Below are 27,544 nucleotides of genomic sequence, written 5' to 3'. Positions count from 1 at the left end.
AAAGTGCAAAATCATCTGACTCTAAAGGGTGTAGATGGTATACAAATATCTCAGAAGAGCTGAACGCACTTAGTTCTGTTTGTGCAGCTGATCAGACAACAGAAGTAAAAGTAAACAAGAATCAGGACTATTCATTCCAATCATCATGAGGTAAGAGACAATGTCATGTGTAATAGCTTATATAGTATAGGAAATAAAAACAGAAACTGCTGGAAATACTCAGCAGATCAGGGGACATCTGTGGAGAGTTAACGTTTCAGGTCGATGACCTTTTGTTAGAAACTCTGTTTCTCTCTCCACAGATGCTGCCTGGACTGCTGAGTATTTCCAGCATATTCTGTTGTTATTTCAGATTTCCAGTGTCTGCAGTATTTTGCTTTTATATATAGTAATAGGTGTCAGACGTGGCTCAGTGGTAGCAATCTCACCTCTGAGTTCGTGGGTTGTGGGCAGTACTGAGGGAGGCTGCACTGCCGGAGATGTTGACTTTCGGATGAGAAGTTAAAGCGAGTCACCATTTGACCTCTCAGTTTTACGTAAAAGATCCCATGGCACTATTTCGAAGAAGAGCAGGGTAGTTCTCCCCGGTGTCCTGGAAATATTTATCTTATATATTAAACTTGTATTGAATACTTGGAGTACTCTGCACAGTTCTGCATATAATGCAAAAGAAACACTGCTTGGAATACAGTGACTGTAAATGGTTGTGAAAAATTAAAATGTTCCTCGTCACCATGGTTTGGATAACATGAAATTACTTTCTACCTTAATGATAATTTTCTGCAACTTTGCCCGCTTGCTCATTCACTTCATTCACCCCACCATAGACAGCCATGCCTTCAGCTGCCTGGGCTTTAAGTTCTGGAATTCCCTCCCTAAACCTCTCTGACTCTCTACCTCTCTTTCCTCCTTTCAGATGCTCCTTAAAACCTACCTCTTTGACAAACATTTTGGTCACATGTCCTAATAGCTTGATATGAGGCTCGGTGTCAAATTTTGTTTCATAACGCTCCAAGCACCTTGGGAAGCATCACTATATTAAAGAAGCTATATAAATGCAATTTGCTGTTGTTGTAAACTCTCATCGTTTCATCCGGCCCATGTTGTGCGTTTCTTCTGGTTACCGAGTTTGAAGCAGTTCCCAGGAGAATTGTACCTCTTAAATTTCACGCCATGGTGGCACCCCCACTCCCCACTCCATGACCTCACCAACCTCCTCATGCTCCGTGATCTCAACAGCGCCCTGCCCCCCCCCCCCCAACGCCCCGTTCTGCACTAACTCCCCACACTGCTGGAGCCCCTCTCGGGAGTAACCGGACCGGCTTGTGGAAGGGAGAGAGGCATGTGTGCCTCAAAATTAACAAACCCCCCACCCCCCGACGGGCAGGAGAGGGTCAGGGGTGTTAAAGACTTACATACAAGAAACAGGTCCCAACACACCGTGCATGTGCCCACTGCTTTTATTACACTGTGAAGAGGTGGGGCACTTAATTAATACCTTGAAATCGGGCTCTCACAGTGCAATTGAGAGATTGGGACTGGGGAGGGTGGAAATGGATTGGGAGATTGGGACTGGGGAGGGTGGAAATGAGAGGGAGAGGGTGACGGGACTCGGGGGAGGGACTCGGGGGAGTAAGAAAGCCAAGGGAATGGGGATCGGGAAATTGGGGTTCGGGCAGGAAACTTGGACTTGGATAGTTTCTCTGTTCTACCCTATTGAATCTCTTTATCATTTTAAAGACCTCAGTTATATCACTCTTTCTAAAGTGAAGTGAATTTAAGCCAAGTTCGTGCAATCTGGCCTCATAATTTAACTTTTTAAGCCCTGTTATGCTTCTGGTGAGTTTTGCTGTAACCCTTCCAGGGCTAATATAACTTTCCTGAGGTTTTGGGGGGGAAATTCATTATAGCCCAGGAATGGGCGGTAACTTTTGAAAAGTTTGAGAATTTGCGCCAGGCTCTAATGCTTCAGACTGCACGCAAAATTAAGTCTCATTGCACAAAGAAAGGATTGGAGCGCAAAATCAAGCACTGATGGCCTTGCTCAGTGGTATTAAATGTGAGGCACTGACCAATATCAGGTGCAGTCTAATCACAAGTCATCATTGCAAAAGGCGCTTTCCAGTTCTTAAAGGGGAAGTTCGTTGATGCTGCAGAACCTCATTCTCATCATTGCTGGCTGTGCAGCCCCCATAAATGTAACCAGGTGTAACACTTTGATATGTTGTGAGAAAAAATGTAACTAATTGTTAGTAGTCAGAGCACTCTTGATACTAAACAACCTTTAAATGACTGTCACAATGTCAAACTGACAAGGAAGCAGTGAAACACCACAAAGCTGACAGCTGCGACTCATTACTGAGGATGCCTTTAAATACCGCCCCTGGAGCCGGAATCCACCTGCTTGACGCCTCCTCTCCCTGTTGCTGCCGGGACGAGGCGCTAAGGCAGGGGGCTAAAATGAATTTTGAAGATTGGGTGCGCAGTGAGCTCACTGATGTCACGATCTGCCTGGTATTGAAGTCTCTGGCGGTAACTGTCAGCGACGGCACTACGGGGGGCTGGATTTACCATGTGTCACTGGATTTGCCTCACCCTGGTGCTACTGCATCAGTGCCACATTAGCGCCCCCGCCAGGCACTAACTGAAGGCGCTAAACAGCTGAATTTCCCCCCCTTGGTGTCCAAATCGGAATGCAGTACTCCCGATGGGGTCTGACCAAGGCTCTGTACAGCTGAAGCATCACTTCCTCACTTTTGAGTTTCACGCCCAACAGTTCATTAGATGTTCTGATTACTTTTTGAACCCATGCAGCAGCTTATAGTGATTTGTGTCACAAGGCTACCTCCAATTCCCTGCGCTCTCATTTTTGCTAATTAGCTCTTGTGTGGAACCTTATCAAATGCCTTCTGGACAACATGCATAGACACCCCCCTATTCACAATGCAAGTGACGTCCTCAAAAATTAGACTAGATTAGTCATCCATGACCTATCCTTGACTCTTTGGGGGCGATTTTGTCAATGGGGGTGCATTGGAGGCAGGACAGCTGCTTGTCAGGTTTTAGTCCCGCCTCCATTGACTTGTGGCCAACCCATGCTATTTTCCCTTGAACGACTTTGTTAAATTCCGCCCAGCGAGCTTAGCAGGTCAATTAAGGAGAAGCCGGTTACAGAGAACGTCAGTGTATGACGTTACATCTGTCAAAAATTTTTGACAAATGAATTGTCATCATTTAAAAGCTCTGTGAAGCTGTCAAACACTGACTCATCAAACCTCTTTTGTGAGCAGAAATTAGATGGATGTTGCATTGGAGAATGCAGCAGCCATCTGTCATCTCTGCTGGTGAGATGCGAGACTCTCCGCATCCCCAACTGTTGAAGCCTGCAGGAAGAAACAAAGGTAAGTGAACATTTTCTATCACTTTCCACTTACCTCACATACTCACCTCTCCACACTTGCACCCATCACTCACCTCCACAGCGCACTTTTGCACCCCTCTGACCCCCACAGACCCACTACTCGCCTCGGTGACCCTGGCGGGGTTTTCCGATGTCGGGAAGCCCGCGCCTCTGGTGGAAGAATGGAGATAATCCTCTGAACTGCCTGTTAACTACCTGTTAACAGGCAGTTAAGAGGATTATCTCCATTAACAGGCAGTTAAGTGGCTCTGATCCCCTTCCTGCCTACAGGAGACATGACCCGGCGTGCATCATCTACCCGCCTCCTGGGAAGATGGCACAGAGGCGGGTTGGGGCAGGATGGTTACCTGTATTGATTTCTTTGTGGGTTCAATGACGAGACATTTATGAAAGAGAATGTCTTTTAATCTAAAGCTTGTTCAACTCTTTTGACAGCATTTACAGGAGACATCATGCTAGTGATGCCTCTAGAACGAAACTGAAACTAAACTAAACTGCCTTGCTTGTCTCGGTCACATGCCCTCTGCTGGTCAGGCACAAGCAATCAATACATGCAAACATGCTGGTAAGTCATCATAATCAAACAGGCAAATACCATCTCTATTTGCTGATATCATTACATCTCCTTTTCTTAAAACAAAAGTATTTTACTTTTAACTAACAACATGTTTTCTTTGTATTAATCTGCATTTTAACTGTAACACTTAATGAACTTACATTATCATTATCATGATCAAGGTTTTTTAACCTTGCTTTGTGTGTTCACATGAAATATGTCAATACACTAGAACTTGAAGAAAGAATAAGATAACATTACTTCCTTCTATAACAATAGTCCTTAAATTTGCTCAATGAGTCTCTCAGGAGGCTTCACGTGTCTTGAGGATTTTCTGATTGATTGTCCTTGAATCTGAGTTGTTGCCTCAGATGATGGTTTCTCAGCTGTGTGATCAGGTTGTTCAACAGTATCAGTCTCTTGACCTGCTGTGGCTGGTCCCATGAGAAGATCTCGGTGATTTCTTCTCAGAACAGCACCCTCATCTGTCTGAATGGTGTATGATCTTGGTTGAACTTCACTCAGGACAGTTCCCTTCTGAGTCCATGTGTTTGTTTTGTCTTTGAACCTTACTTGGTCACCAGTGTGGAGTTCAGGTAGGTTTTGTGTTCCTCTGTCATAGTAGTACTTTTGCTTTTCTTTCTGTTGTTCTTTGAACTTCCTCACTTTCTCCCCCTCTTTTGTTTTCAGGAGGTTCTCCGGGATGGGTAGGTTTGACCTTAGCCGACGTCACATCAGGAGTTGGGCTGGTGACATACCACACTCGAGCGGCATTGTGCGGTATACAAGCATGCTCTGGTAGAAGTCAGTTCCACTGTCTTTTGCCTTGTACATCAGTCTTTTCACTGTCTGGACCGATTTTTCCACTAGACCATTGGACTGTGGAAAGTGAGGACTTGACGTTGTGTGGACAAAGTCCCACTCTTTGGCAAAGTGTCGGAAACTTGCATTGTAAAACTGGGGTCCATTGTCTGTGAAGACCTCGCTTGCCACGCCATGTCTGGAGAATATGGCTTTCATACATGTTATCACAGCATCTGCAGTGGTGGTGTACAGTCTACAAACCTCTGGATACAGGGAGTAATAGTTTGTGACTACAAGATAGTCCTTCCCTTGACATACAAATAGGTCAGCGCCTACCTTCTGGTAAGGTCTGTCTGGCGCTGGGTGTGGCTTTAGTGGTTCTACCGGATTGCTTGCTTGATATTTCAGGCATATTGTGCAGTTTGACACCTCATTTGTCACATCTTGGTTGATTCGTGGCCAGTACATCACCTCTCGTGCTCTTTTCTTACACTTTTCGATTCCCAGATGTCCTCCATGGATCTTTTTTAACATCTCTTTTCTCAGACTCTTTGGGATAACTATTTTACTTCCTTTGTAGATGATGTCTTCGACCACTGATAGTTCCACCCTGCAGTTCCAGTACTCTGCCCTGTCAGGTGAGCAGTCTTGCTTCATGTTGGGCCATCCATCCAAGATGCTTTTTCTCAGTCGTCTCATTGTTTCATCTTTGTTTGTCTCAGTCTTTATGAGCTCCATTTTTGCATCTGCTATGGGCAGTGCACTTGTGATCATGTCCACGTAGGCGTTCACTTTTTCATCCATTGTGGTGTTTGCGGGCTCACTTGGGTCAACAGCTCTGGACAACGTGTCTGCTGTATACATCAGCTTACCCGGTGTGTACGCAACATTCAGTGTATAGCGTTGCAGCCTGATCATCATTCTTTGTATTCTAAGCGGACAGCTATTTAGTGGCTTTTGGAACAATGCAATCAAGGGCTTATGGTCAGTCTCTACACTAATTGCTTGTCCTGCCACAAACTGGTGAAATCTTTCACAGGCGTATGTGATGCTGAGCAGCTCCTTTTCTATTTGAGCATATCGCGTCTCCGCGTCTGTCACTGAGCGCGATGCATATGCAATAGGTTGCCAGTAGTCATATTGTTGCAGAAGAACGGCACCGAGCCCACTCTGTGATGCATCTGATGATATCTTGATGGGTCTCGCTGGGTCATAAAACCTCAGAACTGGTTCCTCTGTGAGCAGTTTCTTTAGATTGCTCCATGACTTCTCATGCTCATGATTCCATTCCCATTCTATGTTCTTTTCAGTTAGTCTTCTCAGTGGCGCCATCTTTTCTGAGAGGTTGGATATGAATTTCCCCATGTAGTTGATCATTCCATTAAACCTCTGCACGTCCTTTTTGCATTGTGGCTTTGGCATATTCTCAATGGCGGACACCTTTCTGGGATCTGGTCTGATGCCCTCACTGCTAAGGATATCTCCCACGAATTTCAGTTCTGCCACCCCGAGCTGGCATTTCTCTCTATTCAGCTTCAGGTTTGTTTTCCTTGTTGCTTCCAGCACTTTTTTCAGTCTCTCGTCGTGCTCAGTTCTCGTGGTTCCCCATACTATGATGTCATCCATTGATGTATCAACTCCCTCCAGGTGCTCATAGATCATATGGATAGTTTTGTGATACACTTCAGGAGCTGAGGCATTGCCAAATGGCAACCTTAGGAATCTGTATCTGCCAAATGGGCTGTTGAACGTGCACAGTCTTGAACTTGCTTCCTCCAATTTCATCAGCCAAAATCCTGATGATGCATCTAACTTGCTGAAATACTTTGCATTTGCAAACTGTGCCATGATTTCCTCACATGTAGGAAGCTTGAAGTGCTCTCTCTTTATTGCTCTGTTTAGGTCTCTTGGATCCAGGCAAATTCTGAGCTTTCCATTCTTTTGTCCACTACGACGAGGGAACTCACCCACTCAGTTGGCTCATCTATCTTCCGAATCACGTTCAGGCTTTCCATCCTGTCCAACTCTGCCTTCAGTTGCTTTTGAAGAGCAAACGGGACTTTTCTGCATGGATGTATGACCGGTGTCATACTTTTATCTACTCTGATCGTGTGTTCTCCTGGAATGCAGCCTAGACCCTTAAATAGGTCGTTGTACTCTTTCATGAGTTCATCATAGACTGTCTCTCCTTCGCTTTCCACAACGAGGACTCTCTTTACCAGGTTCAGTCTCTCACAGGCTTTTAAACCTAGTATGGCTTGCACATCCTTTGACACCACGATTAATGCTAACATGTGCTCTCTGTCCTTGTGTGTTACTTTGACAATGCATCTTCCTTTCACTGGTATATCAGTACCTGAGTATCCTGTCACTTTCATTTTTATTCCGTGTATCTTTGGTCTGGGTCTAATTTTCTTAAAATCAGTCTCTGATATCACATTAACTTGTGCTCCAGTATCCAATTTAAATGGAATGTGTATGTCATTCACTTTTAGTGTCAACATCCAGTCTCTTTCTTCTTTTTTGTTTTCAGACACCACATCTACATAGAACTCCTCTATGTCGCTTTCATCTACTGCATGGACCTTGCTTTGTTGCATTTGGTTCTTACAGCAACGGGCATAATGGTTGTTCTTGTTGCAACTATTGCATGTTTTACCATATGCTGGACACTTTCTTGGTGGATGCTGTGTACCGCATCGACTACATGACTTTCGATTGTCCCTTTCATTTTCGTTCGCTGGCCACGCCTCTTTTTTCACATTGTCGCTCTTTTTGTTAAACGGTTTGTGTCCGTTCTTACTCACTGCATCCACGTTGCAGCTACTGTCACTGAACAGCTCCTTTGCCTGCGACTTCACAGTCTCTGTAGCCCTATACAGTGCTATGGCTTTTCCCAGGTCTAGATCTTGCTCTCTTAGCAGTCTTTCCCTTAGACCATTATCCAGAATACCACACACCAGTCTGTCTTTTATCAGCGAGTCTGTCAGTCCCCCAAATTCACACGATTTGCTTCTGTTTCTCAGTTCAGTCACATACTGATCAATAGTCTCACCCGTTTTCTGTACACGTGAAAAATCTGTGCCTCTCAAATGTCACGTTATGTTTAGGTATGCAGTAGGCCTCAAACTGTTCCATTATTTTATCTAGCTTCATTTTGTCTCCATCAGCAGCGAATGTGAAGTTATTATACACCTCCAGCGCTTCATCGCCCACGACATGTAAGAACAGTGACGATTTATTTTTATTACTTTTCTCATCAGCTCCGATTGCTGCTAAATACAACCCCACACGTTGTTTGAATCTCCTCCAATTTTCAGCCACATTACCTGTTAACTGAAGCTTCGCCGGTGGGTATAATCCTTCCATTTTTTCACTTCGTTAGCTATTCTCCAAGGTAAGTAACGATGTTCACTTTTGGCTTGCTAATATGTGGAGAGCTGATTTCACTTTAGATTTTTCCTCTTCATCTCTTTCAATCACTTCTGACACCATGTATTGATTTCTTTGTGGATTCAATGACGAGACATTTATGAGAGAGAATGTCTTTTAATCTAAAGCTTGTTCAACTCTTTTGACAGCATTTACAGGAGACATCATGCTAGTGATGCCTCTAGAATGAAACTGAAACTAAACTAAACTGCCTTGCTTGTCTCGGTCACATGCCCTCTGCTGGTCAGGCACAAGCAATCAATACATGCAAACATGCTGGTAAGGCATCATAATCAAACAGGCAAATACCATCTCTATTTGCTGATATCATTACAGTTACCCACCCCTAGAATCTGCCATTTCCCCAGCAGTCTTACCTCCCCAAGGCTGGCAAGATCGCACCCTTTTTGATCAGTTTATACTTGTCCAAGTGCTCACTCACTATCTCTGATGTTAGATTCCAGTGCACCCTATTTTGTGCTGGTTTTCTGGACTCTGCAGCAGTGATTTTAAGTAGAACTCATTCCCTCTGTTCAGAAATCATCAGAAGCTCTGAGATTCACTGTGAAAGGGCAGTAGACAGGGCTTTAAACTAATGAAGGGGGGTGGGAGGATTTTGGAAAGAGTAAATTTAAAAGCAGCGAGAGGAATTTCAAGGCTCCAAAACAGAGTAGAGTTGTGGGTAAAAATAAGCAGTGGGTCAGGAAGGGACAGAGAGAGTAACAAAGGTAATAAGGCATCAGCGACTAAGGTGACATCATGGAAAAATAGAAATAAGTCAAAGCTAAAGGCACTATATCTGAATGCACGAAGCATTCGCAACAAAATAGATGAATTTATAGCACAGATAGAAATGAACAGGTTTGATCTAATAGCCATAACGGAGACGTGGTTGCAAAGTGGCCAAGGTTGGGAATTAAGTATTCCAGGATACATAACTTTTAGAAGGGATAGGCAAAATGGAAAAGGAGGAGGGGTAGCCCTGACAATAAAGGCTGGGATTAAGACAGTAGAGAGAAAGGATCTTAGCTCTGAAAATCAAGAAGTAGAATCAGTTTGGGTGGAGCTAAGAAACAATAAGGGGCAGAAAACATTGGTGGGAGTTGTTTATAGGCCCCCAAACAGTAGTTGTAATGTAGGGCAGAGTATAAATTAGGAAATTAGAGGCACATGTAACAAGGGTAATACAATAATCATGGGGGACTTTAATCTACATATAGACTGGGCAAACCAAATTTGCAGTAACAGTATGGAGGACGAATTCATGGAATGTATGCAAGATAATTTTCTAGATCAGTATGTTGAGGAACCAACTAGGGAACAGGCTATTTTAGATCTAGTATTGTGCAACGAGAAAGGATTAATTAATAACCTTATAGTAAAGGGGCCTTTATGGAAGAGTGACCATAATATGATAGGATTTTATATTGAGTTTGAAAGTGAATTCGTTAAATCTGAAACTAGGGTCTTAAATCTAAACAAAGCAAACTACAAAGGTATGAGGAGTGAGTTGGCTATGGTAGATTGGGAAACTACATTAAAAGGTATGACAGTGGATGAGCAATGGTTAGCATTTAAAGAATTAATACATAATTTACAACAAATATACATTCCTTTAGGCAGAAAAACCCCACAGGAAATGTGGTCCAACCGTGGCTAACAAGAGAAGTTAAAATAGTATTAGATCAAAGGAAGAGGCTTATAATGCTGTCAAAGAGAGTATTAAGCCTGAGGATTGGGAGGATTTTAGAATTCAGCAAAGGAGGACCAAGAAGTTGATAAAGAAAGGGAAAATAGAATATGAGAGTAAACTAGCAAGAGACATAAAAAGAGACTGTGAAAGCTTCTACAGGTATGTTAAAAAGGAAAAGGTTAGCAAAAGTAAATGTGGGTCCCTTATAGGCTGAGACAGGAGAAATGATAATGGGGAATAAGGAAATGACAGAGAAATTAAACAAATACAATGGGCTTGATTTTGCCAGGCCCAAGGAGGCGGGATTGGAGGCGTGTAAGGTGGTAAAATTGCAAAAAATGGCGTGCAGGCCCAATCCCGCCTCCATCCCACCTCTGAGCAATTTTCCCACATGCGAGTTTTCTGACCCCATGTCATTAAGGCCCTTAACAACCATTTAATTGCCTCTATAATCCCATTTTAAGAGGCCTTTCTGATTTTTCCACTTTTCCCACATGCTGCACGCCTCCTCTGGATCACGCCAGTGAATCCTGGTGGCATCACAAGTGGATTGCTTACTAACAACTGCAGCTCCACCATTAAAAAGGAGTTTTCACAAATCATCATTTGCAGGTGGCAGAACTTTGTTGTCTCAGGTCTGGGGGAACTTTTAGCAAGCATACTCATTGTTGTGGCAGTTTGGAGCCTGACACCCATCTCCAGTGTGACCTCCTGGGAAACCCCTCTCCCCATCTTGAATGAGGACTTCCTCAACTGAGGTATATACCAGAAGAATAGAAACTATTTATTTCCTTTCCCCCTGGACATCAGATTCGGATGAAAACCAGCCGCGGCAGCAGCAGAACACTGAACAACAGCAGCACCAACTGCAGGCGCAACAGCAGGGGCTCCAAGCTGCTGCTCACCCACCTGAAGCTGCACAGGCCAGAAGGCGCCAGTGCATGGAAGCACGTCGGCACAGGAGATACCCCCAAAACAGGGTCTACAGGTAGAGGATGAGCTACCTCAACATGACTGAGCAGCAGTGCCAAAGGAGGCTCTGGCTTTTGCGAGAGGTAGTGGGTGACATCTGCGCAATGATGCAGTAAGACCTGGAGCCCAGAGGAGCAGGTGGACACCCCTTACCAGTGGTCGTCAAAGTAACCACCGCACTCAACTTCTTTGCTTCAGGCTCATTCCAGGGATCAGCAGCAGACATCAGTGGCTTCTCCCAGGTGGCCGCACACACTTGCATCATGCAGGTAACCGATGCCCTCTTTGCCATCGTGCACAATTACATCAATTTCTCCAAGGATCAAGCCAGTGTAACTGCGCGTGCAGTTGGGTTCGACAATCTGGCAGGCTTTCCAAGGGTGCAGGGCATCGTAGACTGCACATATGTGGCCCTTAAGGCACCCCATCACAATCCAGGTGTTTTTGTCAACCGCAAGGGCTTTCACTCCCTCAACGTACAGCTGGTGTGTGACCACAGGAAGGAAATTTTGCATGTTTGTGCCATGACTCCTTCATCCTGCGCCAGTCTAGTGTGCCTCCGCTATTTAGTCCACCAGACCAACTTAACGGATGGCTACTTGGAGACAAGGGCTATCCCCTGAAGACGTGGCTAATGACGCCATTGAGGAGCCCATCCACTGAAGTTGAGGAGCGCTACAACTCCAGCCACATTTCCACCAGATCCATAATTGAGCAAACCATCAGCTTGCTGAAGATGCGCTTCAGATGCCTTGATAGATCAGGTGGAGCCCTGAAGTACTCAGCAGCCAGGGTCCCAGAATGGCCATGGTTTGCTGTGCACTTCACAACATGGCACAGCATTGTGGCTTGCAGATGCCTGAGGAACAAGTGGCTCATCACATAGACTCCTCAGATGAGGAGGAGGAGGAGGAGGAGAGCGACAATGACCACCTTGCAGAGGCGCATCAACCAGCGGCAGCAGCATGCGAGCACATTGCTGCCCGGGATGTAAGGCACGCACTCATCTTGGCCAGATTTGCTTAGCCTGCACAATCAAACACTTTTGCCTCGCACCTTCTTATCAGATCATCGACAATGGCCAAGAACCTGCAGCTTCCTATCACTCTGACCACCATACTGACAATTGCAAGTAATCCTAAGCCCTCAAAGTGGAAGTCCCATTATCGAAATGACACACGCCACAACTGCAACAGCTTGCCATCAGAATTTTTAATGACAATAACCAACTGATGGCTTTTCAAAATTAAGCATAACATTACACCCAAGTGACTACCCTTGTGACTACTTGTGCAGTATCTTCCTCTTACGCGTGCTCCTACATGGTGCTTCCCCTGTGGCTTCAGCAGATGTGGAGGCCCCTTGCTCATGTTCTTGCTGCTCCTGTCTCGACACCTTTGGTGGGCGTCCTCTGGGGTTGTGAACCTATGAGGGCTCGGCAACAGTCTGCTGCTCCTGTGGCTGTGCAGGGATTGAGACGCTGATCTCAGTTGGGTGGGGACTCTGGTGGGGCTCTGACCGAGGGCTTTGCAGTGATATGGAAGTGTGAGCACTTGGAGAGGAGCCCCCACTTCCTTGTTGTCTGCCACTAACATCCCTCTCATGGGTCAGCCCCACTTCAGAGCTAGCAAGTGGCTTGACAGCACCTTGCTGCACTTCAGGGGAGCCATGAGGACCCGTTTCTGTACTGGAAGTCCTACTCCCGAGGACTTGCATGAAGGTCTGCTTTGTTTGCTCAATAGCTGACCATCGCTCCTGAAGAGATGTCAGTCTATTCTGAACAATTACCATGTTTTCCATACCCTGGCGACTAAGCTCCTCCATGGACGTAGCCATCCTCTCCTCTACCGTAGCCATCCGGTCCTCTATGGTAGCCATCCTTTCCATGGAGGTTTCCATCTTTTCTGTGGTGATGCGTTCGTGTGCCAATGCCTCCACAAAGGCTCTGCTCATGTTAGCAATGGACTCCTCCATTCGCTCCACACTCACAGTGATCCTGGAGACAAAACCTGCCAGAGACTCCTGCACCTGTTCCTGGAGTTCCAGCACCGCTCTCCTTCTGGATGGACCCGGAGGCATAGGGTCGACATGCAGCGGAGCTGAGCTGGGTGCGTACTGCGCCCTCTGACGAGGATTCTCCACTGCTGTCTCTGTCGCCACCATCTGCTGATGCTCACTTGTGAGCTGTGATACACCAGGTGACAACTCTACTCTATGTCCTGAAGGTCCCACCGAGGTGTGAGTGTCTGCGCTGGTGATGTGTGCGCTTAATTCTGCTGACGCAGCGTCCTCAGAGGGTGCAGCTTCCTCTAAGGAGTCTGGAAGCTCAGGCTCTTCCTCCTGGACAGTGGGGATGGGGGCTGCCGATGGTCCTGAGGGGGAGTAAAGGAAAGAGTTAGAGATGTGAGGTCAAGGTTACATGTACATTGAATAGTGCAGATGATCATAAGTCAATCTGTTAGAGCATCAGATTCATTATCAGTGACTCATGCAATGTCAATGAGAGAGATGCCAAACTATTCTGCCATCAGCTTGCGGTGATGCGCCTGCCTGTCCGTCCCCCACTTGGGAATCGTCCTCGATCCCGGCAATTTCCAGAGCCGTCTCCTCCGAGGTGGCGAGCTGGGCTACTGAGGTTGGCCCTCCTCCTGTCCTTGCTCTTTCCCTCTTATTGTGGGCTCTCCTTTCCTGCAATGAGGGACACAAGTGGAGTTTGAGTGAGAATGAAGGAGTGAGTGTACAGATTCCATAGCATAGATGCTTAGAAGGAGACAAAGGGCCCTCCCTGTGTGTTGTAAGTTGTCATTGCATCACAGTGATAGAGAGTGTGAGGGCTGCATGGTCGAATAGTTAAGTGAATGTGACCATAGAGAGAGAGGGAATTGGGTAAGGGTGCAAGGATGTAAGCGTCAAGTGGGATGTGGAGGAAGAGGTTGGCAAAGCAGAGTGAGGAGAGGTGATGGGGATCAGATTGAGGGTGATGGGAAAGTCACACTCACTTTTCCTGTGCGCAGAAGGTCATGAAACCTCTTCCTGCACTGCAGCCATGTTCTGCAGCACATAGACATAGGGTTGACCTCCTGGGCCACTTGCATCCACACAGCTTCAGTCTGCTGGGGAGTCTTCTTCCTCCCTGAGGAATGGAAGAGCACCTCCTTATTTGCTCTTGCTCCTTCCACCAGAACTTGCAGGGCGGTGTCATCGAACCGTGGAGCACACATTGGCCTACTGCTGGATATAGTTGCTGAATGAAGTGATCACAGCATTGGGCATAAAGTTTGCAGTCTCCAGAAGAAGCAAGGCTGCTTGCAGGCCTTAAATCCAGCAGCATTGATGATGTCATCGGAGGTGACTTTCAGGATGGAAAGACTAATTGGGCCAGGGGTTCCCACACGCTGGAAATCAATTGCCCAATTAGGGGAAAATCGCGCTTTTTCCCACATCACACTGGAGTCGGGTTCAGGACTCAAAAAACACCTGACACACCCCCAGACCACCCCAATGGCAAAATCGAGCCCATTTTATGCATCTGTCTTCACGGAAGGGATGCAAAAAACTTCCCAGAAACAGTGGAGAACCAAGGGCCTAGAGAGAATGAGGAACTGAAAGAAATTAGTATTGGTAAAAAAGTAGTACTGGAGAAATTAATGCTACTGACAGTCGATAAATCCCCTGGACCTGATGGCCTATATCCTAGGGTTTTGAAAGAGTTGACTATAGAGATAGTGGATGCATTGGTTGTCATTTTCCAAAAATCCATAGATTCTAAAATGGTTCGCGCGGATTGGAAGGTAGCAAATGTAACCCCACTATTTAAGAAAGGTGGGAGAGTGAAAACGGGGAACTAACATAGAAACAAGGAGCAGGAGTAGACCATTCGGCCCTTCGAGCCTGCTCCGCCATTCAACGAGATCATGGCTGATCATCCAAACCCGAGTACCCGGTCCCTACACCGACAGCTATCCCACCCAAGCCCTATCCACGTAACCCCATAACCCCACGTATTTAATCCCCCCTAACACTAAGGGTCAATTTTTTTTATCATGGCCAATCAACCTAACCCGCACATCTTTGGACTGTGGGAGGAAACCGGCGCACCCGGAGGAAACCCACGCAAACACGGGGAGAATGTGCAAACTCCACACAGACAGTCACCCGAGGCCAGATTTGAACCCAGGTCCCTGGCGCTGTGAGGCAACAGTGCTAACCACTATGCCACCATACAGACCAGTTAGCCTGACATCAGTATTAGGGAAAATTCTGGAATCTATTCTTAAGGATGTGCTAACATGCCACTTAGAAAATAATAATAGGATTGGGCAGAGTCAACACGGATTTCTGAAAGGGAAATCGTGTTTGATAAACCTGTTAAGAGATTTTTGAGATTGTAACTAGCCGAATAGATAAGGGGGATCCAGTGGATGTGGTGTATTTGGATTTTCAGAAGGCATTCAATAAGGTGCCACACAAGAGGTTATTAAACAAAATTAGGGCTCATAGAATTGGGGGTAATATGGATTGAGGATTGGTTAGTGGACAGAAAAGAGAGAGTAGGAATAAACCGATCATTTTCGGGTTGGCAGGCTGTAACAAGTGGGGTACCGCAAGGATCAGTGCTTGGGACTCAGCTAATCACAATCTGCATCAATGATTTGGATGAGGGGACCAAATGTAATATATCCAAGTTTTTGCTGATGATACAAAGCTGGGTGGGAACGTAAGTTGTGGGGAGGATGCAAGGAGGGTTCAAGGGCAGGCTAAGTGAGTGCGCAAGAACATGACAAATGGAGTATAATGTGGAGAAATGTGAAGTTATCCTCTTTGGTCGGAAAAATAGAAAAGCAGAGTATTTTTTAAATGTTGAGAACTTGGAAAATGTTGGTGTTCAGAGGGACCAGGGTGTACTTGTACACAAATCACTGAAAGTTAATATGCAGGTACAGCAAGCAATTAGGAAAGCAAATGGTATGTTGGCCTTTATTACAAGATGATTTGAGTTTAAGAGCAAAGACATCTTACTGCAATTATAGAGGGCCCTGGTGAGACCACACCTGGAGTATTGTGTAGAATTTTGGTCTCCTTACCTAAGGAAGGATATACTTGCCATAGAAGGAGTGCAACGAAGGTTCACCAAACTGGTTCCTGGGATGGGGGCATTATCCTATGAGGACAGATTGAGTAGACTAGGCTTATATTCTCAAGAGTTCAGAAGAGAGGTGATTGACGTAATAAAGACTCACTACGCACTTGCCTATACATAAAGCAAGGCTTTAATCGACTTGTAACAAAACATGGAGGTCTAGTTAGTAGTCACTAGCTTCCTGTTTCCAGTTTGTCTCTGCCAAGTTGGGCCCATGCCCGAGTATTTATACTCCTCGGACGGCGCCCAGCTGGCCGTTCAGTAGTACTTCCTGAGTTACTTCTTGTAGAAGTTGCGATTTATGACATTCTTCCTCCCTAAAAGGTTTGGAAGTCCAGTCTTCCTTTAACGGACTAGACGGACCAAAAATAGCCGTAGTCGTTTAGCTTTCTGCTTGTGAGTGGAAGGCACGTCTCCCCAGACCGTATCCTGGTCGCTGGGTTGCTTGGCCCGTACCGGTAAGTCGGTAGAGTCCGCGTCGTCTTGATCGTCCTGTGGAGGCCTGGGAATATCATGACTCCGGGTGCGGGTCCCCACAGGCGCAGAGCTGGCCTCATCCATGGTCATAGCCGGAGATTGTCTGGCGTCCTGATTTCGGGTGGCCATCCTACAGGGAGCGTTCGGCTCCCTGAGTTCATCTGGTAGCACTGCCGGCAGATCCCTCAATGTCCCAGGTAGGGCGTCATCCTCATAGGGGTGCGGAGTGTTGACATCATTGTCGTGGGATCCTTCATCATTCAGGCCCGTGTGACCGGTTGGGCAGGGAGCCAGATCTCTGAGCGAGACGGTGGACTCCCGGCCATCGGGGTACCGCACGTGCGCATACGTGGGGTTTACCTCCGTTAACTCCACCTCGTCAATGAGAGGATCGTTCTTGGCAGACTGGATGAACCTCCGGAGTAGCACAGGGCCTGGAGCCACCAACCATGACGGTAGAGATGTCCCATGTGTAGAGCGACGCCGGAACTTGAAGAATCGCTCATGAGGTGTGACATTAGTGGATGTGGAGAGAAGAGACCTGATAGAGTATAACACGTCGGGGAGCACAGTTTCCCACTGCTGGTCTGGTAGGTTGCATGACCTCAGAGCCAGACGGACAGCGTTCCAGATGATGGTATTGTATCGTTCAACCTGTCCATTGCCGATTGGATGATATGGTGTCATCTTACTCAAGGCGATTCCCCGTTGGGAGAGATAACTTTTAAGTTCACTCGACATAAAAGAGAGACCCCGATCCGTGTGGATAAAATTAGCCATCCCGCAAAGGGAAAAGACCTGATCGAGGCATTTAATTACCGTAGAGGTAAGCATATTAGGACAGGGGAAGGCAAAGGGAAAGTGTGAATACTCGTCTGCCATCGTAAGTAGGTAGGTGTTCGGCGTCGATGAAGGCAATGGCACTTTAAAGTCTATACTGAGCCTTTGCATAGGCTGCATTGCATGTATGAGTAAGTCATCTGATGGGCGGAAGAATTGTGGTTTCAATTCAGCACAAATCCTACAGGAGGAGCATGTTTTCTTTACATCCTCCGTTGAGAATGGTAGATTTTTGGAGCGCACAAAGTGCAACATACGGGTGTTAGATCCGTGATTCTGAGAGTATGATGTTTTCAAATAACTACACGGATGCTGTAACTTAACAATCAACAGGTGTTTACTGGAGTAGGGTAGTCTCAAGACTGGGGGTACAGAGGCAAGCTCAAGGCTTATATACAGGTGTGGTCACAGCCGGTACTACAGTATACAGGAGCTGTAAAAGTAGTTCTCTCTTAAAGGTGCATACACTACAACTCCTCCCCTTTTGATTAGCAGTACCCATAATATTCAAATAACAATTAACACTTTAACATGCACATTAAACAAAAATAGTCCATTTATAGGTTCAGTCTTTGGGGCGGCTTCCTGATCCTTTCTGGATAGCGCCTTTCCTGAGGTTCTTGTTCTTGGTGCGGAGGCGATTCTGGCCCCTTTTCGTCAGTTAGTTCATCAGTTTCCACTGCTACTGGTTCTGAGGTAGATGCTACCGGTATGTCGGGTTCATCCCCAGGTACTCGAGACATGGGGTTGACTCGTTCCTGTGACGCTAAGATCTGATCGACGTGGCGTCTCACAATGTTATCCCCGACATCCACTGTGTACATTAATGGCCCCTGCCTTGTGCATATTGTTCCGGGTTGCCATTTCTCTGTTCCGTAGTCACGGGCCAAGACTGGTTGTCCAACATTGAAGCTCCTTGTCGGCTTCTCATTGATGTGCTGGAATTGTTTATCCTCAACATTTCTTCGCACATTTGGTCTGAGCAAATCCAGATCTGATCTCAACCTTCGGTTAAAGAACATCATGGCCGGGGTCTGGTTGGTAACTGCATGTGTCGCATTTCTGTAGGCTAATAGGAAATTGTCCACCTTATGCTGTAGTGGAATTTCATCGTCGCACATGGCCTTTATCGCCTTTTTAAAGGTTTGTACGAACCTCTCAGCCAATCCATTTGTGGCTGGATGATACGGGGCGGATGTATAATGCCTTACCCCATTCCTTCTCATAAATTTCCAAAACTCTTCGGACACAAACTGTGGTCCATTATCAGAGCAAATCTGCTCTGGCAAGCCGTTCCTGGCAAATATGGTCCGTAGGACTGCAATCGTTTTCTCTGTAGTGGTTGAGGACATTTTTATCACTTCAGGCCATTTCGAGTGAGCATCCACTGCTATTAAGAACATTGAGTCCATGAATGGACCAGCAAAATCAATATGCACCCGGTGCCATGGAGAGGAGGGCCACTCCCATGGGTGTAGAGGGGCATGTGGTGGTGCATTTTGGACCTTTTGGCATCCTGAGCAGCTCTTGGTTAGGTCCTCGATTTGTTGATCGATCCCCGGGCACCACACATAAGCCCTAGCAAGGCTTTTCATTTTCACCCCTCCCAGATGACCTTCATGAAGCTCATTTAGCACTCTCTCCCTTAACTTGGGTGGAATCACCACTCGGGATCCACACATCACTGTCCCCTGGCATACTGACAGCTGTTCTCTTCTGGATGAGAATGCTGGCAACAGTGAGTTGCCATGTGTTGGCTATCCCCTCACCGTCAAATCATATACCCGAGACAGTGTCGGATCATTGCGGGTCTCCTTCTCTATATCCGCATTAGTTACTGGCAATCGTTCAATTATTGACGAATAAAATATCTCGAAAGGGTCCACTGCTGGTGCTTCCTCCACAGTAGGCAGTGGCAGGCGTGATAGCCCATCAGCATTTCCATGCTGTTTCGTGCCTTTATATTCCATTTCATATTGGTTCGCCCCTAGAAAAAGGGACCATCTTTGTAACCGTTGTGCAGTCATCACCGGAACGCCCTTCTTTGGATTAAAGATGGAGGCAAGTGGTTGGTGGTCAGTCAGCAAGGTGAACTTCTGCCCATGCAGATAGTGGTTGAATTTTTTTACTCCCCATACTAGGCTGAGGGCCACCCTGTCAATCTGGGCGTAGTTGCGCTCGGCTGAGGTTAGTGACGGAGACGCAAAGGTTACTGGCCTCTCCAACCCGCCTGGGAATTTGTGCGACAGCACCGCTCCAATACCGTAGGGTGATGCATCACATGCCAAACGAATTGGTAGTGCTGGGTTGAAATGGGCCAACACCTCTTTTGATGTGATCAATTCTTTGCACTTCTGGAAAGCTCTTTTACGTTCGTAATTCCACTTCCATGGTACCCCTGTTTGCAGTAGGGTGTTCAGTGGGTGTAATACCGTAGACAAATTTGGTAAGAACTTATGGTAGTAGTTTACCAGCCCGAGGAACGACCTCAGTTGTGAAACATTTTCCGGTGCTGGAGCCTTGACTACTGCCTCAGTCTTTTCAGTGGACTTATGTAACCCCTCTTCATCGATAACGTGGCCACAATACGAGATCTGCTTCAGGAAAAACTCGCACTTGTGGCGATTAGCTCGTAGCCCATATTCCTTTAATCTAGTGAGCACCTTCTCCAGGTTGGCGAGGTGATCACTGTCATTTTCGCCCATGACCAGGATGTCGTCCAAATAACACTGTGTCCCTGGAATCCCTTGCAGGACTTGATCCATCGCCCTTTGCCAAATAGCCGGAGCCGATGCTACCCCGAACACCAGCCAATTGTATTGCTAGAGACCTTTATGAGTGTTGATCGTGAGGTATTGTTTCGAGGCTTCTTCTACCTCCATTTGCAAGTACACCTGGGCTAGATCAATTTTGGTGAAGCGTTTACCTCCAGATAGCGAGGCGAAAATATCCTCAATTCGTCGAAATGGATATTGTACCGTGTGAAGGACTGGTTTCACTGTCACCTTAAAATCCCCACAGATGCGGACCTTCTTTGGTTCCCCAGGCGTATTACTCAACGACCTCTTCATTACAGGAATGATGGGTGTAGCCCACTCGCTCCAGTCTACTTTGGACAGTACTCCTGAGCGTTCCAACCCTTCCAGCTCTGCTTCGACGGCTGGTCTGATCGCATAAGGCACTGGTCTGGCCTTAAGAAACTTTGGGCTTGCATTTTCCTCTATTTTAATCGTTGCTGTTATGCCTTTTAGTGTTCCGAGTCCCTCCTGGAACACTTCTATTGCGTCAGTTAGCATTTTTGACAGTCGTCCAGGTGTGACGTCGTTATCCTTTTTGGCCTCAACCTTCAGTGCCTGTATGGAATGCCAATCTAACTGTATCTTCCGGATCCATTCACGTCCTAGTAGTGGTGGTCCTCCATCTGGCAATACATATAGGTCCATTTTAGGTATTTCCTGGCCTTTGTATATCACTTTCACCCTTATTTTTCCTTTGGGGTAGACTTTTTGCCCATGTACGTCTTCAAGACAATCTCTGTAGCTTTCAAGGGTATGTGTGAAAATAGCCGCTTGTAGTCCCTTTGTTTTATGACTGTTAGGGCTGATCCTGTGTCCGATTCCATTTTCACTTGGACTCCGTCTATCTTGTGTGTGACCCAGATAGTCTGGTGATCCTCCATTTTGGTTACCTTATGTAGTTTCAGACAACCCAGCTCCTTGCTTCCGGAGTCTGTATCACTTTTCTGTTTGTCTGAACGACTGTCCATCACCTTATGTACCTTTTTGTACTTCTCCTGTGGAGATTTCTTGCTGTTGGTTTTCTTTCCTGACCTGCAGACTCTTGCTATGTGTCCTGCTTTTCCACACTGTCTGCACACTTGGTCCTTGAACCAACAATCCTTCTGGTCATGTGTTGTTCTGCCGCAGCGATAACACTTCCCTGTTCCATATGACATTTCATTGGTGCCATATTCTTGTGGTCTCCGTTGTATCTCTGCAGCGCCCCTTGCGGCTGCTTCGTGTGATACTGCCATGCTGAAAGCCTTGTCCAGCGTAAGATCCTTTTCTGATAGAAGCCATTTCTGGGTTCCTTCACTTTGAAGCCCACACACAAACTTGTCCCTTAACGTATCTGCTAGTCCCACTCCAAACTGGCAGTGTTTCGATAAGCTTGCGCAGTTCCGTTAAGTACTCAGCATTGCTTTCGTCTTTGTGTTGGTTCCTTTTATGGAACTTAAATCGTTCTGCTATCAGCAGCGGTGTGGGGTTTAAGTGGTCCTGTAGGATTTCTACTATGCTTTCGAAATTCTTATTCACAGGCTTCTCTGGGGTTAATAGGTTTCGCAGTACCCCATAAGTTTTTGCACCCATGGAATTTAACAAAACCAGTGCTTTCCTAGCATCTGGCACTTCATTCGCCCTGCAGTACACCTCAATATGTTCCACATATGTCCCCCAATCTTCGAATTCATTGTCGAACTTAGAGATACTGCCACTCTTCGGCATCCCTGGGTGTGATTTAACTGTCAAAAATGGCGTCTCCCGCACTTTCCCTTCTTCTCCGCTGGCACAAAATGGCACCTCCCGCGCTTTCCTTTCTTCCCGCGCTCACCCTTCTTCTCCGCTGTGGCTTCTAAAAATGACACCTCCCGCGCCCTTCCTTCTCTCCACAGCTCAATGGCGTCTCCCACACTCTCCCTTCTTCTCCCCATGGACACTGTTCAGCCCTTGAGCCCTGGCTGTGCTCTGCGCGCTTTTTTTTTCTGTGCGCTTTTCCCGTTTCCGCCGCTCGGTCCTGAATCCGGCTGCTGCTTTACCCTCTCTCTCTCCATTTGTTTTTCCTCGACGCCACTTGGTTTTCAACCCCTGGCTGCGCCCTGTGCGCTTCACCCTCTAACTTACCCCATCGACGCTGCTCGGCTTTTTCTCTGCCGTCGGTCGGCTCCAGACGTCGCTGTCTGGGAAGGGTCTGCGCTGTACCTGTCGTCAGTCTGTTGCTGATCGTCGTGGCTGGGGAACCAAGCCCGGCTCTCAACAGCCTCCCCTGCAATGTTCACTCTCTGCCGGATGACTGGGCGGTTGCTCCTGGTCCACGCCCGTGCTTCTGGCCTCGACTTTCTTCCACCGCCCTCCCGGAGCGAATCCTTGAAGGGAAATGCAGAGTTGCAGGTAGATTCGAATCGACACTCATCGCCACTGTTAGATCCGTAATTCTGAGAGTATGATGTTTTCAAATAACTACACGGATGCTGTAACTTAATAATCAACAGGTGTTTACTGGAGTAGGGTAGTCTCAAGACTGGGGGTACAGAGGCATGCTCAAGGCTTATATACAGGTGTGGTCACAGCCGGTACTACAGTATACAGGAGCTGTAAAAGTAGTTCTCTCTTAAAGGTACATACACTACAACGGGTAATGCCAGGATGGCATAAGTCCATATGCAGATCCGTCAGAGTCAACGTTGACATCGAAGAACAAAATGCCCGTGTGAAGGTATCTGGGGCCACATTCTGTTTGCTGGGTCAGTAACGGATAGTATATCCAAAGGCGGCCAGCTCCATCCTCCAGAGTTGAATTTTATTATTTTTGATTTTCGTGCGCTTCCGGTTATCCAACATGAATGCCACGGAGTGCTGGTCAGTTATGAGCATGAAATGACGCCGAGCAAGAAAATGACTCCATTGGCGTACAGCCATCCCTTCTCGACAGGGGGTTAATGGAGCTCGCTACCCTGTAAGGTTCTGGATAGGAATGCCACGGGTCGACCACCTTGATTCAAAGTAGCTAAGATCGCCACCGCCGATGCATCACATTCGACCACAAAAGGAAGGTATTCATCAATGGAGCGAAGCGTGGCTTTCTCCAGCTGTCATTGGAGGAGGTTGAAGGCAGAAATATCTGTTGCTTCCAATGGAAAAGACTTCGCATGAAGCAGGGGCTGTATTTTATCGGAGAAGTGAGGTATCCATTTTGCGTAATAAGCAAACATGCCAAGTGCCCGACGAAGAGAGTCGAGATTTGTAAGGGGAGGGAGCTCCTTAAGTGGACGAAGTCGCTCTGGGTCCGGTTTAATAACACCGTTGCCCACCCAGTAGCTGAGAATGTTCACTGATGGCACCGATTTCACCGATTTGGATTCGTTTAACGTTAAGTGGCGACGACGGAGAATGTCCAAAAATCTCTGAAGATTGGCGTCATGCTCCTTTTGATCATGGCCGGCAATAGTGATATTGTCTAAATACGGAAAGGTATCCATCAAGTTCTCTTGCCGGACTAGGCCATCCATTGCCCGTTGGAAGATGGCCACCCCATTGGTGACCCCAAATGGAAGGCGATGAAACTGATAAAGCCGACCATTGGCCTCAAAGGCCGCATACTTTTTGTCAGAGTCTTTCTGATGGTACGCGCTCGTTAAATCGAAGGTTGAAAATACCTTGTATTTGGCAAGGTTGTTGACCATGTCATCTATGCGTGGTAGCGGGTAGGCATCTAGATCGGTATATTGATTAATAGTCTGCGAATAATCAATACACAGACATTTCTTATGTTGTTTTAAAGGGTTTTTCACAATGACGACCTGAGCCCACCAGGGAGATGAACACGGCTCGATAATACCGTCAACTAAAAGGCGAGAGATTTCTGCCTCGATAAATGCTCGGTTGTCTTGGCTAAAGCGCCGCGATTTGGTGGCTATGGGTTTACAACGGGGGGAGAGATTGGCAAACAGGGAGGTCTCACCGAGTAAGGCCGCCGAGAGTGCACAAAACGGCACCTTAGAAATGGTAAGCTCCGGCTTCGACCCTCCAAACTCAAAAGTGAGTCTTTTGTGCTGCTTCTGGAAGTCCTGACCCAGAAGCACATCGCTACATAAGGTATTGAGTACTCCGAGCTGGGTGGAGGGATACGTGCGACCATTGCGGATGAGGTTGACTAAACAGAAGCCAGAAGGATTGGTGGTCAGAGTCGTCAGAGCCATTGCAATCTCCCTGCCCGAGAGATAAATGCGCAGTTTTAACCTGCTGACCACCCGCTTACTAATGAAGCTGTCAGAGGTGCAGGAGTCGATTAGCGCGCTTAGAGCGTGCCCATTTACTGAAACCTTCGTGGCTGCATGAGACAAACTTTGGGGAAAAACAGCTGTGATGGGAGGAGGGGTAATTTTTCCTTTGGCAGCTGTAGCCTTAGCAGTGGTTCTTGGGGGAGGAGCAGCTCCATAGATAGCAGCTGTGAAGCCTTTCTTGTTAGCAGAGGCCCGTGACTGGCATACCTTGGAAAAGTGTCCTTTCTTGCTGCAATGATTGCAGGTCGCATTATGAGCCGGGCAAAATTTTCTGTAATGAAACGTACCTCCACAAAAGAAACACTTTCTTCCTGATTGCCAGGATGCTGCTAGGGTGGGGTCGTCATCAGCAAAGGCCTCTAGGGTAGGGTCGTCATCCGTTAGAGTCATCATCAGCGGGGGCGTCCACCTGAGAACTATTGAAAGACTTATTAAAGGTGATAGCCGCCGCCCGTGCACGTGGTGGGAGATAAGTGTCTGCATTATTCTTGGCCAAGTCCAGGGAACACGCCTGGTCATAAGCAGCCCGTAAATTGAGGGTTTTATTTTCCAGCAGGCGCTGACGTATAAAAGGGGACGCAATCCCATTGATAAAGGAATCACGGATTAGTTCCTCTTGATACTGTTCAACTGTAACCACTTTAAGGTAGATGCAGGGTGGATGTTTCCCCTTGCTGGGTAGTCTAGAACCAGGGGATCACAGTCTCAGAATAAGGGGTTGGCCATTTAGGACAGAGATGAGGAGAAATTTCTTCATTCAGAGGGTGGTGAATCTCTGGAATTCTCTACCCCAGAGGGCTGTGGAGGCTCAGTTGTTGAGTATATTCAAGATGGAGATCGATAGATTTTTGAATATTAAGGGGATCAAGGGATATGGGGATAGTTCAGGAAAGTGGAGATGAGGTAGAAGATCAGCCATGATCTTACTAAATGACGGAACAGTCTTGAAGGGCCAAATGGCCTACTCCTGCTCCTATTTCTTATGTTCTTATGTATTATAAATAAGTTACATTACACAAGTAATGTTGACTACAGTTCAGTTGTAACTTTAGTATTGAGAGTCACCAACACAGTTCACTACTGGAATATAAATTAAATGCCACAGATTAATAATGTACCATTGTTAAATATCCCTGCTGTGTCATCTAGTGATAATCAAAGGCCAGTGTTAGAATTAAGCAAGAGGATCAAAATGCAAAAAGGATGAGTTACATTTGCAGATAAAACGGATTATTATTTTGTTCTCTTGCAGCAATGCACAGAAGGATTTGTTGAAAGAGAAGCTCGATCAGCTTCAAAGTCACTTCACGTGGGGCCCACAGCAAGTAAACATTGACTTGGATGATATAAAGCAAAGATTGCAAGATTCAATACAGGCTGGTGTGAAATATCAAGCCATGTCTTACAACCATCTCGCTTTTGTAAATTGTCTGCAAGGCAACTGTGAAGCGGCAATTCAAAACTTAAAGGAAGCTGAAAAGATTCTGAGAGAGAATCATGAACATGAATTTGAAAGAAGAAGCATCATCACCTATGCAAACTATGCCTGGGTATATTATCACATGGGACAACTGACAGAGGCCCAGTCCTACCTCGACAAGCTGGAGATGATCTGTAAACGACATACTAATGGCTCTCGGTATACAGCACTGATACCTGAAGTATATGGGGAGAAGGGTTGGTCACTGTTGAAATCTTCCACGAAATATTATGAAGAGGCAAAGGAATGTTTTGAGAAGGCTCTGGAGGAAGTTCCTGATGACACTGAATGGAATGCTGGTTATGCAACTGTTCTGTTTCGTCTGGAAGGGGGTTCTTGTACCCCAGAGAGCTGTGAACCCAGTCAATCAATGAAGCAGTTGCGACGTGTGCTGGAGCTTGATCCAGATGACTCTGTAGCCATGGTGCTGTTGGCTCTAAAACTACAAGATTTCAATCAAAAGGAGGAAGCTCTTAAATTAGTTGAACAAGCATTGCAGAAGTCCCCTGACCTTCCATATGTAACTCGTTATGCAGCAAAATTTTTGAGAAGGGATGGAGATGTGGAAAAAGCTGTGGAGCTGTTGAAGAAAGCATTAGAAATTAGTCCAAACTCTACCTTCTTACACCACCAAATAGGTCTGTGTTACAGAAACAAACTATATCAACTGATCAACAATCCAGGCAGCAAAAACCCTCGTAATCCTGGTTTTCAACAGAAAGCTGAGTTGATCAAACTATGCAAGTACTATTTTGAAAAGGCATTTGAACAGAAGCCATCATTTATTTTTGCACAATTGGATTTTGCAGGAATCTGTTCATTAGGTGGAGAATACCTCAAAGCAGAGGAGATCTACAGCAATCTACTGAAATTAGAGGATAATCGTCCTGATAAGCAGACTGTATATTTGCAGGCTGGGTTATTTGAACTGTATCACAAAAGATCTGAATCAAAGGCCATCACCCATTTTCTGGAAGGACTTAAAATCCAACGTGGCACAAAAGGTTGGGAATTGTGTCGCAAAAACTTGAGAAAGATTGCAACAAAACAAATTGACAGGAATCCCAGAGACAGCAAGGCCTTTGGTGTTCTTGGGTTACTGCACCAGCTGGACGGGGAGAAGTGTGAAGCTATTGAGTGCTTTGAAAAGGCCTTGGAGTTTGATTTTGGCAATGAAGAATATCTAAGTTCTCTTTGTGAATTACGCCTTTCTATCTAGGTCAACGCTGACTTTCCCAGCTGAAACTACACACAGCTGGGTAGAGTTTCTGCTTTGGGCGCAATTGGGAACTTAGGCACAAATTGTGCTGGAAATTGCGCTAGATAGGTTACAGTTCAAGCTTCCGCTAGAATGTATTTGCATAATCACAAACAAAAAATCTTCAATGAACCAGTCCAAGCGATCAGTGTAATAAAATGTAATCAGTTCCTTTTCTTTCAATTAAAAAATATTCATTGTTGTATTTAAGAGTGATAACTTGGTGCAGTTTTATTAATACAGCTGAAAATGGATTTACCACAAAAAAATAAGCATTTTTAATAGAAGTGTCCAGCATTTCACTGGTGAGAAACCTGATGTAAAATGATTGAAAATGACTTTAAAAAGCTATACTGAACCATTTATTAGTTTCATTGTTGTCAGTTTGTAAGTAAATTAAAATATTTAATA

The 27,544-nt window shown here is 46.1% G+C and overlaps 1 protein-coding gene across 1 annotated transcript; it reads left to right on the top strand.

Moving 5' to 3' along the window:
- Nucleotides 1–27,338, top strand: LOC147113606 (interferon-induced protein with tetratricopeptide repeats 5-like). The gene is made up of 2 exons (XM_085994030.1): nucleotides 1–150; nucleotides 25,648–27,338. The coding sequence occupies exons 1-2, from the start codon at nucleotides 146–148 to the stop codon at nucleotides 27,092–27,094; spliced, it is 1,452 nt and encodes a 483-aa protein (XP_085850156.1). The 5' UTR covers nucleotides 1–145; the 3' UTR covers nucleotides 27,095–27,338.
- Nucleotides 27,339–27,544: the final 206 nt, after the last annotated feature.

This window comes from Somniosus microcephalus, chromosome 8 (genome assembly GCF_052327205.1).
Source record: "Somniosus microcephalus isolate GS21.2 chromosome 8, FLI_Smic_1.0, whole genome shotgun sequence".
Taxonomy (NCBI): domain Eukaryota; kingdom Metazoa; phylum Chordata; class Chondrichthyes; order Squaliformes; family Somniosidae; genus Somniosus; species Somniosus microcephalus.
Note: the sequence above shows the minus strand (reverse complement) of the source record. Positions and strands in the feature narration are given on the sequence as shown.